The sequence below is a fragment of the Aquarana catesbeiana genome, linkage group LG08 (genome assembly GCF_042186555.1).
Source record: "Aquarana catesbeiana isolate 2022-GZ linkage group LG08, ASM4218655v1, whole genome shotgun sequence".
NCBI classification, from domain to species: Eukaryota; Metazoa; Chordata; class Amphibia; order Anura; family Ranidae; genus Aquarana; species Aquarana catesbeiana.
In genome coordinates this window covers 126,556,303-126,572,413 of record NC_133331.1, presented here as the reverse complement: position 1 = coordinate 126,572,413, position 16,111 = coordinate 126,556,303, and the positions used below count along the sequence as shown (strand labels likewise).

The following is a 16,111-nucleotide window of genomic DNA, read 5'->3' as shown; positions in this document are numbered from 1 at the left end:
AAAGTTCTGGTCTCGATTCTACCGTTGACGATAGAAATGGATAGATCTAAAAAGAATAACGTTTCAGTATGGAAGGTAAACTAAAGTTTCATGTTTTTGGCATTTACATTAAGTTCTGAAATTAACTGATGCAGTTCTTCTTTGGTCCCACCCCAGATTAACAGAACATCGTTGATGTATCTTATCCAGAGCTGTACATGACGTAAATACAGCGATGACACATAGACCTCACTTTGCTCTCACCTGCCAAGATGAAGGCAGGCATAGGTAGGTGCCCAAGGTGCCCCCATGGAGGTACCTCTAAGTTGATGCTAGTACATCCCTGCAAATTGAAAACAATTGTGGGTGAGAGCAAAGTCGAGTAGGTCTAAGATGAACTCATTTTGGGAGCCCATGGTGGGATATTTTTCGTCTAGGAAATGGGCTACAGCAGAGATTCCATATTCATGGGGGATAGAGGTGTAGAGGGACTCAATATCGATGCTAGCCAGCATTGAGCCCTCTGGCACCTCCACCCCCGCAATCTTTTCAAGGACATTCCTTGTATCCTGAACGAAGAATGGCAACTCCTTAACCATCCCACCGATCAGGGCATCAAGGAACTGACCAATCTGTTCCAGTGGACCTCCATTGGCAGAGATTATTGGCCTTCCAGGTGGTTTAGATAAACTTTTATGGACCTTGGGGATCACATACATAGTGGGAATATTGAAATCTTTAACCATAAGGAAATCTCATTCTTTTTTGGTTAGTAGTTGAGCTTCATAAGTGAGTTAAAGTTTAAAGTTAAGTGAGCTAATTATCCCAGGAAAGGGATTGGATGGAAGTTTAGAATAAGTTAGGTGGTCGCCTAGTTGTCTCATTATTTCGGCTTCGTAGTCCTGCTCCAATAGCGGTACGACATTCCCCCCCTTATCACTAGATTTAATAACTAGGTTAGGGGCCTCCCTTAGTTTTTTAAGTGCTGCTCGTTCATCTGGTAAAAGATTGTCATTGGTAATTTTGTCCCATTTGATCCCATTAAGGTCCTCCTGGACTAAGTCAAGAAAAATCGCAAGTAAGCGTGGCATCTTGGTAGACTTAATGTTAAGATTCGCTTGTCTCTTCCATGGATCACGAGAAAAGTCCTCCTTGTCTGTGTCTGAGGAGGATTCTTCCATCAGAGACAAGGTCACCCAAGGGTTGCTGTTCCCTGGTGTCCCCAAGGGGCTCCTGACTGTTGCATTCATGTGATGTTGTTGTATGTACAAGTCTGTAATAGATCTTCCCGAGGAAGAGATTAAGGTCCTTAAAAAACTCAAAGTGGTTCATATGGTTAGAAGGTGAGACAGACCACAACATATTAATTGTATATGACTGTCTTGTGAATCAAAATCAGAGAGATTAATTATCTCTATTGTATCCATATTGTCACTTTGGGACCCAGTCTCCCCCTCAGTACATTCTATTTGTGTTTCTGGCTCCTCATAATTGTGTTGTTTGGTTCTTTTGTGGGCAATTTTCCACCTCCTCTGCCTTTTACATTTCTGGTGTTCTGGCCTCTGTCCATGGCTGGAGCTTTCAGGATTCCATGTGGTGGTGGTGACTCCTGTTGGCGGGCCATTTCCTCATCTATAAAAGTTAACAGATTGGAGATCATCAGTGTCACTTTCAAATAAGTAAAGGCCAGACTCAGAACACAGAGCAGATCAAAGACCAGCCATGAGTCTTTTGGGGGACAAGCATGTGGCTCCCCCTCCTGAAACATAATGCTCTTATGAGGGAGGGACTAATTTATTTGAATTTGTAATTGCCAACTTTTTTTGCAGGATCTTTTTCCATGTGGCAGCAGTTGACAGTTGTGGCATTTTACGACAAACATACAGAACTTGATCCAGAACATGTTCCTTGGTTTATTCATGACACTTTTCCATTTGTTTAATGCATTTTATTTGAGTCATTTTATATAAGAATTTATATACGTAAGTAAGAACAATTTTTAGCAGTGCCATAATATAAATTCAACATAAGCATTCACACAGAAGGACTAAACCTAATGCTGGTCATAGACATATAACACAGTAGCTTCAACTATTTCTCCTCTACCATCTTAATGGTAGAGGAGTATTGAATTGATGATAAAAAAGGTAGGATAGAGAATATTTTTTAGATACTATTAAACAATTGTTTCTATCATCTAAATGTAACAAAAGGAGAACTGTCAAACAGAATACGCCCTAAATATATGTACAACCAACAAAGCATATGTCACCTCCAGGACTATCAGTAGAGAGGCACATTTCATCTGGCCATAGATGGATCAAAATTCAGCAGGTTTAGCAGGGACCAGCTGACTTTCAATCCATCCATGGTCATTCTGGTTCGAGAGGAGTCAGTTTAATTATTGACTCCTCCCGAATGGGACTGCTGGAAAATTTGTGCTTTATCAGCACATGCAGCCAATCGGTTGCAGTGCTGATCGGTGTATTTTGGCAGTGAAGGAGTCCTGCTGTCAAGAATACAATAGCACACCTCAAATTTGTGGATCGGGCAATTCATTCAGTCGTTTTTGATCAGCCCTCCGGCTGTTAAAAAAACAAAAAAACTGAATAATTTATGGCAAGCTTAAGTACTGTCCCCTTCAAGATCTATTGAAAAAAAAAACATTTACTGGGATGTCACTGTCTTGAAAAAGGCACTGCCTTATTAATAAATATTAATCAGACAGTTTTTTTGTTCATCAGGATTATTTGCTTCTAAAATGGAAGATGTACTGCAAAACCCATTAACCCCTTTTTCAAACCATTTCTGGATAACTCAACTCAGGCTGTGAAAGTCATAAGAAATGTAGAACTTGATGTCCCCCCACTACATCAACATGAAGTATGATAAAGAACCCTCACTGCATCTTTGTATGCTCAGTGACCTCCCTATCCAAGAAAGCATTGAAAATTTTATTTTCCATAAACACTTTTGGGAGTTACCCCAGAGTATCCATACCAAAACATCAAAGATGGTAGCATTCTTGCTTCAGTTTCTTGAACAGATCAATTTACAGATATAAAAAAGTACTTTACACCTTTATGGAGTTAAAAACTAAAACTGATTGTGTGCAAGTACTAACAAAACAATAACACATATAATTAGGATACAATATACAAAATAAAATACCATGAGGAAAAAAATTGCACATAAAGTGTCCCAGGTTTATATGAGCAAACCCTGTGCACAAAAATTAAATGCTATTGAGTAGAAATACATTGACAGATATAAAAAAAAAAATACTAAAAATAAAACATGAAAAGTTCTCACAATTTATGCATCTCACTCCTGTGAGACATTAAACTGCAGAGTAGGACCCCAGATCAGTATATCTATATCTATAGACATGCACTGGGATAGGAAAAAAGTAGGGATGAGCGAACCAAGCAAACCTCAGTTTGCTGGATGTTCGCCAAACCCAGCGGGAAGTCTGTAAACCCAAACTGCAAACTCCATTGAAGTCCATGGGTGGTGAATCTTGTTATTTCTGGCTTTATTCACAGCTAATTTGCAAACATTTGTTTAAAAATGAATATGCCTCAGATAACATGTACCACTGAAAAAAAAATTGTAAACAATATTGTTTAGCAGGGAGAGGACCTTTAAATGTGGCTTAAAGGGCAACATAAAAAAATATAATTTAAACACCATGCTTTGGGGATGCCTTAAAGTGATTGTAATGCCGTGTACACACGGCGGACTTTTCGACCGGACTGGTCCGATGGGACGAATCCGTCGAACAATCCGACCGTGTGTGGGCTTCATCGGACCTGCAGCGGACTTTTTCGGTCGAAAATCAGACGGAACATGTTTCAAATCTTTCCGATGGACTCGAGTCCGGTCGAAAAATCCATTTGTCTGTATGCTAATCCGACGGACAAAAAACAACGCTAGGGCAGCTATTGGCTACTGGCTATCAACTTCCTTATTTTAGTCCAGTGTACGTCATCACGTACGAATCCGTCAGACTTTGGTGTGATCGTGTGTAGGCAAGTCCGTTCGTTCGAAAGTCCATCGGAAGTCCGTCGGAAAGACCATCGGACCTTTGATGCCGAAAAGTCCGCCTGTGTGTACAAGGCATAAGGGTTCGTTTTTGTTTTGTTTTCTTATTAACAAACATATCATACTTACCTCCACTGTGCAGCTCGTTTTGCACAGAGTGGCCCCGAACCTCGTCTTCTGGGGTCACCCGGCGGCTCTCACGGCTCCTCCTAACATCAGATAACCCCCTAGGAGAAGTGCTCTCCCAAGGGGGTTACCTTGCGGGCGTGCTCCCGAGTCCAGCATTCGGCGTCCATAGCCGCCGAATGTATGATTTGGCCCTGCCCCCCAGCGCCTGCGTCATTGGATTTGATATCACTGCTATCAATTTATCCAATCAAAAGCCGAGAACCCCGAACGCACTCCAAGATCCATCAAAATTCTTGTTTAATAAACGAACATCCCAAGTGTTACAAACAGGGAATGAATAAGCGCACCTGTTAGTATGTGAAACGCATCTACCATTTGAACTGTTTGTAACACTTGGGATGTTCGTTTATTAAACAAGAATTTTGATGGAGTGCAGCCATTTCTTCAATGTTGATCTATGCGGAGGTGAGCCGAGGCGGGCACCCGTGATATCATTAGGCTTCCTGTCTCACCTGGAGCAGCGAGTTCTTTTATTTGGATGCCGAGAACCCCCCGGGCAGAGAGACAGCGCATCCCCGCTGGATCGAATTCCAGGGCTCAGGTAAGTAAAATAGTGGGGCTGGGGGGGGGGGGGTGGGCACTGCCAGGTGTTTGTCCACCTTAATGCATATGATGCATTAAGGTGAAAAAACACGAAGGTTTACAACCCCTTTAAGCCTGCATGTGAAGGTTTGCAGCAGTGGTATGTTCTCCTTTAAAAATGGCATTGTGGCAATACCACTACTTAATTGCAAATCCCAGACTGGCTTCTGTACGTAAACAAACCAGGGGATCTGTCACTTAGTTGTAAATGGCAATGCTAAATGGCAGATTCATGCCAGCTTTTGCTTTGAAACACCGGCTGGGGATCCTGGGTAATGTCATTAACAAATATCGTGGGGTAAAGTGTCATCATTATTGACATGGATCTGCATTGCTGGATGACATGATTTGCTTTTTACATTGAAGGGCATTTCTTATTTTACTTTTTGTTAATTTTTTTTACTGAACAACTTTTTTAAAAGTATGAGTCTATTTATTTACTTTTGGAGGGCTTATATATAGAAAGAATGACAGTATAAATTGTGACCAAATATACCACAGCGTAAATATAAACATATAAATAATGTCCACCAAGTGAAAGTTGATATATAGTGTACAATAATTCAAAAAAGTTCTGGCATCAGTAAATGTTGATAGTAAATTGACATCTCAAAATCATCAATGGAACAGATGACATCAATTGGAAACATAGTGCAAAGAGAATCTTGTGAAAAGAGACTTGTAAGAAGAACCGCTACCAATTGTATGAAGGCTTCCTGGAAATAATAGACTTAAAGGGGCTTATACCTCTTATGTCAAACAGGCTTATGGTGATAAACACCGTATGCAGTAGAAGGCCATCAGGAATCCAGACCGACTTTTAAATGGTATTGGTTGGCAGCTGGTTCACAATGGACATGCAAATGAGGTTCAAATGGAAGGAAGAAGGACTAGAGGATATCCTTTTGTGTGTCCGTAGTCTGACCAGTCCTTGGTTTAAAGTAAGTGTCCTTACAAACGCAAATTCTTGTATCCAAAATCAGGGATAAACAGCCAAGCTCGTAGTTACCTCCTCACATGGAGACACATATACTATACATGATCCTGCGCACAGCTGCTGCCCTGTAGCAGTAAAACTGCTATAGGGTGGTCACTAAGTGGTTAAAGTGATTGTAAACGATCACCTTGTAAAACAACCCATTCAGTTTAAGATAGAAATGAAAGGCAAAACATTTCTGTAAACATTTAAAATAATATATAAATTAACTTTTTTCCTTTTTTGTTATATGGGATTGCACTCCCTGAGTCCTCAGCTGCATAAAAGCTGGGTTGGAGAAACAGCAGAACACTAATCTTCCAAGTAAAATGCTGTGAAGGGGGGCGTGTCGGGACAAGTCTGATCAAGTTCACAGTTGCAAAAAAATTCGCTGACACTAACACGAACCAACGCACCTATAGTATTGACGCCTTTAAGGCACATTAAAAAAAAAGACACCCTGCAAGGTTTTTTTTTTACTAAGGGGGAAGTGTTATTTTTCCACATCACTGATATTTATTAAACGCTTGTCAGATGCACTGCAAACACATCATGAATGTGCCATGGATGCGCTGTAAGCACTACAGGTGCTTGTGGCACATTACAATGGATTTAAATAGGAGTTAACATGCTTCAACTCATCCAAACTCGACATGTAGCTTAATTTTTGAAGTGCAGTACAGAGGCACAAATGCTATATGTTATGGTAATGTGTTCTGTGTGTCCATATTATTGATTGAAAACTGCTTTACTAGGAGTTTGAGGAGCATTAAAATGCACCTCAAACATTCGCTTTTAATGCCAATGTGAACAGGGCCTTAGGAATAAATATTAGGACATGTTACATTTGCCCTGAAAAAGGCAAAAGATAGAAATCGTCATATTACAAACATTGCAGGGATTATTAAAGCGGAGTTCCACCCAATAACTGAACTTCCGCTTTAAGAGAAGGTAACCCCCTGACATGCCACATTTGGCATGTCATTTTTTTTGGGGGGGGGGAGCGGATACCCTCTTTTCAGAGGGTTCCAGCTCCCACTTCCGTCTGGTGCACCCTCGGCGCCGGAAGGAAGATCACCTCTCCCTCTCCCTCTAGACAATCATCTGGGACACATCACAGGTCCCAGATGATTGCGCGGCCAGTCACGGCACGCGCCGCGCAGTGGGTGCCCGGCTGTGAAGCAACAGCCAGGCGCCCACAGTTACAATGCCGGCGCCTCCGAGCGGAGGGGGAGACGAGCGGGGCTTCATTCCCCCCCCGCATCGCTGGACCCTGAGACAGGTGAGTGTCCGATTATTAAAAGTCACCAGCTGCAGTATTTGTAGCTGCTGACTTTTATTTTATTTTTTTTATGTGGAACTGCGCTTTAATGTGATGTTTATGTCAATGCTAATTTCTTATAAAAAGTGTATATGTGTATGTGTGCACGCTTGCTAAACCATCTCTTTCCTGGCCACCCAGGCTGCATGCCTGCATGAGGTTCCTTTATGAAGCCTTACTGAGACCTTTTTTTAATAGACGGAACAATAAACAATGTTTATACAAAATGTGTACTTTCCCCATAAGAAAATAAAACTAAACATAAAATCGTGTAAACTCTAGAAGGGCATAGCAGACCTTTATCTAGGCATATAGCCTGGGTGGCCAGGAAAGGTAGGGCAGTGAGCATGCACCCCCCCATCTCTGAACCATACCAGGCCACATATCCTAAACATTGGGAAGCTACCACTTTTTTGCGAATATTGCTCATTAAAAAAGCAAAACAGTAAACAAAAACACCCACATTGAGAAAAAATGACTTTACTTAAAAAATGTAAATAAATAATGTCCTCTGATGTGAATCCATCATCAATCGGGTTGTCCAGCGATGTAGATCCAGAAAAAAATCACAATGATCCACCACCACAACCCGCAATACTAACAGTCACCCAACAGCAAATAAGCTCGGCTGGAGCCTTGGCTGGAGGATGTTCAGCCCAGACTCAAAGCTCATCCCTAGAAAAAAGTAAATGTATGTAATGTGTATACCATGTATATCTAAAATACAGTTCCCAGTGTTCATATACTTGTAGCGATGATCCCGCGGGGTTGCTACATGTTACAGCATCCACACATTTCACCCTGCTGCCAGACATCCATTAGACACACTTCTCAGTCAATGAACAGTCTCTTGCTTGTTTTTATTAGGGGATTGGGGAAAAGGGACATGGGATGCCCATAGGATGAATTAGTACTTTGTAGAATAAAAGTATCTGCATCACACTTCTCAGCAGAACAAGATGGCTGACTCTAAACTTGACAGTCTTTTACCTCAGCACACTTCCTCCAACACACTACTTCACCATCCAACTTTAGTACTCCTGTCACACCATCAGCACATGACTAGGCCTCACTCTGAATAAGTCCCATTGTTTTTACTTGATAGCCCTTTGTAGGCTGGGGCCTACAGTATCCCTTTGTGGTAGCAACCGATTCACTTAAGAATAAATTTAGATGGACTACAGGTCCCAGCAAGTCCTGCCTGCCCTCCTGGCTGCAGCGACTTGACACAAAACTCCCACAGTCTCTCCCTCTGGCTCTACATCCAGCTCCCGTGGCATGTCTCTTCCAGAGTTTTCCACTCACTGACACCTGTCCTGGATCCTTCCTGAATGACTTTACTCCGGACATGCTGACCAACTGTCTCCTCCAGCTCCTGTTCCAGGACAACTCTCCATGACCGTGTAAGGAGAGGCTCCCGCCCAGCTCTTGAGCTCCCTGCCTGGGTTACACCCCCCCCCAGAAAAGGGGTTCCCTCAAACACAACAGTCTAACACTCCATCATCCAGTTCACCCAGCCGACAACTCCTCCTCCAGGAGGCTGACCATAGGTATATGTAGGAGGCCTGCCCCCTGCCAATCCTAGTTGGGGATTGGTCAGAGCTCCTCACATGCACCCCATGTCACTCCAGCTCTCTGCCCTGCCCCTTTTCCAGAACCTTCTCCCTTGAAACAGAGGAGGCGCCCAAGAGCTGAAGCACATGTAAGTCACCTACTGCTATACTAAACCACTCCCCACCAGATCAAAACAAACAGGCCTTGCTCACAGTATAGGCCTGCTTAAATTTACCTGCACTGGCAGCTTACACAAAAACCCGAACTAGCACCTACCTACCTAAGGTAGAGGGTGCTACATACTGTATATGTAAAGCTTTACTTAAACAAGTTTTTTATGTACAAAAATACCTATGTACAAAATATGTACAAAAATATACTCGAGTACTTGGAAAAAATGTACCGTAACTCTATCCTGGTAAAGATCTCTAAAATTCTGATCTAGCTCAAATAGTAAAAACGCATCACCTCCAAAAATCACCTAACTGGATATAAAACAGAAAAAAATCCCTTCAGGAAAAGTATATGCAATTTAAAGCGTTACCTACTTCTGTTCTGTAGATACAGAGGTAGGCCTTATCAATGCCTTTGCTCAAACTAATTGGTTAAGTGGAGGTGTCCTCGTTCACTTGAATGAGAACAGACTATGGGCTCTATGTTTAAAAAAAAATCTCCACCTCAAATCATTACCGTAATTTGCTTAATATCTTTATATCCTAGGATCACCAGAGTCATCTTGTGGCAATAATGTAGTATTTTTCCTGAAATACTTCAATCTGAACAATATTGCCACTAGATGGTGAAGACAATCCCAAGAAATAAACATATTAGAAAAATTACAGCGAACATTCATACAGCAAATGTTTTATATATAGACCCTTTAAGTATTGTATTAAGAAAACCTGTGGTCTAGCATACTTTTATACAAGCCCAGGCTGTAAAGTAAGATGGAAATAATTTTGCAGAGGATGCCTAACATTTGACCTCAAGCTTTGTGTAGACTTAAGACAAAGGCAACGGCGCTCTAGGTGAGCAATCAGGATTACACCTGCTGCAGACTTATCATGAAGGCACTAGCACAACTTTTATAGAAGATTGGAGGTGCAGCGAATTCCAAGGGGGAAGGGGGTGCCATCATGCTGCCTGGGCTCACAGTACTGCTTTACTAAATTGGCAATTACATAAGCACCATTCAGTACAGGAGCAAGGACCACCAACCACCACCAGAGGGAAGCAGAGGAGCAAGGAGATCCCACATGTCATGTGACCAAACAGAAGACAGCTGGAGAAAAAGGCATGTGTAGTATGAAAAAAAAAGTGGGACCCAAGGTTTTGGTGATGGAGGAATGGGAAGTAAAGCCGCAATCGGATCTTCCAACAGGAAATGTGTGATGACAGACTGTTGGCGGAAAATCCGACCGTTTGCACGCTCCATCAGACAATTGTTGTCGGATTTTCCGCGGACAAGTGTTGGATGGCAGGTTTTAAAATTTTCCGCGGACAAATGTCTGCTGTCGGATTTTCCGAGCATGTGTACACAAGTCCGTCGGACAAAAGTCCAAAGTACAAACACACATGATCGGAAGCAAGGACGAGCCAGAAGGGGTCGATCTTGTAAACTAGCGTTTGTAATGGAGAATTAACATTCATGACGTGGCAAATTATAAAATCTTGAAATGCAGCGCACAATTCTCTTCTTCTTTAATGGGATAATAATGAAGCTGCTTTGCTCAAAGAGCTGAAAAACCACGTAGTACGTCACTACGTTCGTGTTTGTTGGCCGTCAATTCCTTGCAATTTGTATGCAAGACAAAATCCAGGCACACGCCTTCGGACAAAAGTCCGAGGTTTTGTCTGCGGAAATTACTAACATGTGTACCTGAGGCTTAAGCTTTGTTCCAAACCTGGACTTGGCCTTTAATTAAAAGACCAAAGCCACAAATGCAGTATTCAAGTATTAAAAAATGAATTGGTTCAAATGAACAGTTTTCTTCATATATATATATATATATATATATATATATTGCAGCTAACCAATTGGGTGCATTTATTTTCATTTTTTTTTCTCTCTTTATTTTCATCTGGTGATCTGGCCATTAACACACTTCTTGTTTTGGGTTGTCCCCACTCTTTCGGAGGAGTAACAGAGATGCCTCTGGACAGCAGTATTGTTAGTCTGTGAAGAAAGTAGTGTTAGCTGCACTAGCATATCTAGATGGAGTTGATTAACAAATTCAAACACCGCTACCCCTAACACTTTTTAAACAGTTACAGCCACATTTTTTTTTCCTTCTGGGATTAAGATTTAGATAAGCTAATAAAAGCTGATCATTTTAAGCACCCCTCAGTGTTAAATGGTTTGTCTCAACCCTCTAACTGCCACTTTTGTTGGACAGCCTTCCTGTTAAAGGAAGTTGAAAAATAACAGACTTACTGGCCGGATCATCAGGTGAAAGTACAAGAATTTTTTTTTTTTTTTTTAAATACTAATGCACTCAACTCATCAAAGAATTGACAAGCTCCGATATATTCAAATTATGTTTTCTGGATTTTATACCACTTTACAGCTCTTCTTTTTGAACTGAATATATTATTTTTTCAGCTTCTAGTTTTGTACAGTTTTCTATAAGCATTTTAAATGCTCCTTGGCGTCCATGGGCATTATACCATCTTTTCAGTAGTTCACATTTTTCTTCACGAGCATTATTTGGATTATTCATTTTACTTTCTTCTCGGTCTACTGCTGTCAAATGTTTTGTCACCAATTTTTGAACTGACTCCTGTCCCATTAGTCCAGAAATTTCAAACAGCTGGCCTTCCAGGTCAATGTCTGAAATGAAAATAAAATATAGTAGGAGGTGAATGTGTGTACAAACATCAACTTGCAAAAAGGTTTACATTCTTATTCATATAGATATGAAACAGAAGGCACATATAATGATTGTAAATGCCAGGACAAATGATCGGTGGTGTAGGAATGCATGCATCTATTCCACATTTAGGCAAAATGTGTGCACAAATGGCTGCTTATCTTGCCGATTCTTTACACAATCGACATTCTGGTATTTCTGTACTTCATTTATTCCTAGTCTCAAATTGCTTTGTTAAGTTTAAGGAATCACGGCTAAAATCAATTTACTTTTTTTACTGGATTATTAGCATTTATTTGAAAATTATGATATTCCAAATAAAATTTTTAGTAAATAACATTACTGAATTCAAAAATAATTTATTTATAGAATTACCTGAACAGGAATTGAAAATTGGGCTCACTATCTTCTACTTGTTTTTCCAAATATGTACATTATAGACACATAAGAAACTGACAGAAAACCAGTTAGGGATCTTGGATGAACAAAACAGGTCCCATAGAACTGAATACTAAGGACATACCTTTTATGCCCTGCATCCCCACTTTGGTAATGCCCACTCAAGTGGGTTTCATTGGGGAGAACCAGATGTATTGTATGAGCTTTGACAAAAGGTGAATGAAGAGTTTAACATCTTTTACATCTTCTTTCATTAATACACTGGGGTTGATTTACTAAAACTGGAGAGTGCAAAATCTGATGCAGCTGTACATGGTAGCCAATCAGCTTTTAATTTCAGCTTGTTCAACTAAGCTTTGACAAAGAAACCTGGAAGCTGATTGGTGTCTATGCACAGCTACACCAGATTTTGGACTCTTCAGTTTTAGTAAATGTGTAACAATATTGATACACTAAAAAGATGCATCTCCCAGGTTTTTTATGGGTTACATATAGTTACATATTTGGTAAGGTTGAATAAAGACAATAGACCATCCAGTTCAACCTGTGTGGGTGTGTGTTTGTGTAGATAATCATTTCCCATATCCCTGTATATTGTGTTTGCTAAGATGCACGTCCAAGAGTCTATTAAAACTATCAGTACTTCCTGCAGACACCACTGATTGTGGAAGAGAGTTCCACATCTTTACTGCCCTGACAGGAAACACTTTAGACAGTCTTCAGATTTTACTTCATACTTGTAAGGTTTATCATACAATATTAAAATGGTTGTAAACCCTTACAGACCACTTTTACCTACAGGTAAGCCTAGATTAAGGCTTACCTGTAGGTGCAAGAAATATCTCCTAAACCTACACAATTTAGGAGATATTTGCAAAAGACAGGCACCGATGTCTACGGTGCATGCGCCGTAGACAACGGCGCCCAAGCGTACTGAGCGTGCCGTTTCTATCGGCGATCGTGCCATTAGTGGCGGCTCCCGCGCACATGCACGGAAATGACGTCATCGCGGTTCCGGCCAATCACACCGCCGGAGCCGCGATACCCGGAAGGAAGATGTACGCTTTGTGGAAGAGGGGACAGCGGTGACATCGCAGGCTCCTGTGTCAGGCAAGTGACACATAATGGGCTATTATGCTTTACCTTTGCAGGGAAACAAAGAGGAAGTAAAACCCATCAGGGTTTACTTCCTCTTTAACCACTTAAGGACTGCCTCACCCCGATTTACGTCGGCAAGGTGGCACGGGCAGGCAGAATCACGTACATATACGTGATCTGTCTCCCGCGGGCGGGGGGTCCGATCGGACACCCCCCCCCGGTGCCCGAGGCGGTCCGCTTCTGACCAGCGGCGATCAGAGATGAGGGGGAGACCATCTGTTCGTGGCCCCCCCTCGCGATCGCCGCCGGTCATTAAAATCATTCCTTTGCTGCTGTATGCTAAACAGCAGCAAAGGAAATGATGTAATCTCTCCTCGGCTCGGTATTTTCCGTTCCGGCGCCGAGGAGAGAAGACTGCACTGTGAGTGAAAACACTACACACACACACAGTAGAACATGCCAGGCACACAAAACACCCCCCTTTACCCCCGATCCCCCCCCCCGATCACCCCCTAATCCCCCCCCCCATCACACTGACACCAAGCAGTTTTTTTATTTATTTATTTTTTCCGATTACTGATTGGTGTCAGTTTGTGACAGTTACTGTGTTAGGGCAGTTAGTATTAGCCCCCTTTAGGTCTAGGATACCCCCCAACCCCCCCTAATAAAGTTTTAACCCCTTGATCACCCCCTGTCGCCAGTGTCACTAAGCGATCATTTTTCTGATCGCTGTATTAGTGTCACTGGTGACGCTAGTTAGGGAGGTAAATATTTAGGTTCGCCGTCAGCGTTTTATAGCGACAGGGACCCCCATATACTACCTAATAAATGTTTTAACCCCTTGATTGCCCCCTAGTTAACCCTTTCACCACTGATCACCGTATAACTGTTACGGGTGACGCTGGTTAGTTCGTTTATTTTTTATAGTGTCAGGGCACCCGCCGTTTATTACCGAATAAAGGTTTAGCCCCCAGATCGCCCGGCGGTGATATGCGTCGCCCCAGGCAGCGTCAGATTAGCGCCAATACCGCTAACACCCACACACACAGCATACGCCTCCCTTAGTGGTATAGTATCTGTACGGATCAATATCTGATCCGATCAGATCTATACTGGCGTCCCCAGTAGTTTAGGGTTCCCAAAAACGCAGTGTTAGCGGGATCAGCCCAGATACCTGCTAGCACCTGCGTTTTGCCCCTCCGCCCGGCCCAGCCCAGCCCACCCAAGTGCAGTATCGATCGATCACTGTCACTTACAAAACACTAAACGCATAACTGCAGCGTTCGCAGAGTCAGGCCTGATCCCTGCGATCGCTAACAGTTTTTTTGGTAGCATTTTGGTGAACTGGCAAGCACCAGCCCCAGGCAGCGTCAGGTTAGCGCCAGTACCGCTAACACCCACGCACGCACCGTACACCTCCCTTAGTGGTATAGTATCTGATCGGATCAATATCTGATCTGATCAGATCTATACTAGCGTCCCCAGCAGTTTAGGGTTCCCAAAAACGCAGTGTTAGTAGGATCAGCCCAGATACCTGCTAGCACCTGCGTTTTGCCCCTCCGCCCGGCCCAGCCCAGCCCACCCAAGTGCAGTATTGATCGATCACTGTCACTTACAAAACACTAAACGCATAACTGCAGCGTTCGCAGAGTCAGGCCTGATCCCTGCGATCACTAACAGTTTTTTTGGTAGCGTTTTGGTGAACTGGCAAGCACCAGCCCCAGGCAGCGTCAGGTTAGCACCAGTACCACTAACACCCACGCACGCACCATACACCTCCCTTAGTGGTATAGTATCTGATCGGATCAATATCTGATCCGATCAGATCTATACTAGCGTCCCCAGCAGTTTAGGGTTCCCAAAAACGCAGTGTTAGCGGGATCAGCCCAGATACCTGCTAGCACCTGCATTTTGCCCCTCCGCCCGGCCCAGCCCAGCCCACCCAAGTGCAGTATCGATCGATCACTGTCACTTACAAAACACTAAACACATAACTGCAGCGTTCGCAGAGTCAGGCCTGATCCCTGCGATCGCTAACAGTTTTTTTGGTAGCGTTTTGGTGAACTGGCAAGCACCAGTGGGCTAGTACACCCCGGTCGTAGTCAAACCAGCACTGCAGTAACACTTGGTGACGTGGCGAGTCTTATAAGTGCAGTTCAAGCTGGTGAGGTGGCAAGCACAAGTAGTGTCCCGCTGCCACCAAGAAGAAGACAAACACAGCCCCGTCGTGCCCATAGTGCCCTTCCTGCTGCATTCGCCAATCCTAATTGGGAACCCACCACTTCTGCAGCACCTGTACTTCCCCCATTCACATCCCCAACCAAATGCAGTTGGCTGCATGAGAGGCATTTTTATGTCCTCCCGAGTACCCCCACCCAACGAACCCCCCCAAAAAAGATGTCGTGTCTGCAGCAAGCGCGGATATAGGCGTGACACCCGCTATTATTGTCCCTCCTGTCCTGACAATCCTGTTCTTTGCATTGGTGAATGTTTTGAACGCTACCATTCACTAGTTGAGTATTAGCGTAGGGTACAGCATTGCACAGACTAGGCACACTTTTCACAGGGTCTCCCAAGATGCCATCGCATTTTGAGAGACCCGAACCTGGAACCGGTTACAGTTATAAAAGTTAGTTACAAAAAAAAGTGTAAAAAAAAAAAATATATATAAAATAAAAAAAAATAGTTGTCGTTTTATTGTTCTCTCTCTCTCTATTCTCTCTCTATTGTTCTGCTCTTTTTACTGTATTCTATTCTGCAATGTTTTATTGTTATTATGTTTTATCACGTTTGCTTTTCAGATATGCAATTTTTTATACTTTACCGTTTACTGTGTTTTATTGTTAACCATTTTTTTGTCTTCAGGTACGCCATTCACGACTTTGAGTGGTTATACCAGAAGGATGCCTGCAGGTTTAGGTATTATCTTGGTATCATTCTTTTCAGCCAGTGGTCGGCTTTCATGTAAAAGCAATCCTAGCAGCTAATTAGCCTCTAGACTGCTTTTACAAGCAGTGGGAGGGAATGCCCCCCCCCCCCTACCGTCTTCCGTGTTTTTCTCTGGCTCTCCTGTCTCAACAGGGAACCTGAGAATGCAGC

The 16,111-nt window shown here is 42.7% G+C and overlaps 1 protein-coding gene across 1 annotated transcript in view; it reads right to left on the bottom strand.

The window, feature by feature from the left end:
• Positions 1-1,912: 1,912 nt before the first annotated feature.
• Positions 1,913-16,111, bottom strand: part of FAS (Fas cell surface death receptor) — a 111,643-nt gene continuing 97,444 nt past the window's right edge. Inside the window, exon 10 of the mRNA XM_073596364.1 lies at positions 1,913-11,475. Within this exon, the coding sequence (XP_073452465.1) occupies positions 11,207-11,475 (269 nt within the window). The 3' untranslated portion in view covers positions 1,913-11,206. The remainder of the gene's footprint in view (positions 11,476-16,111) is intronic.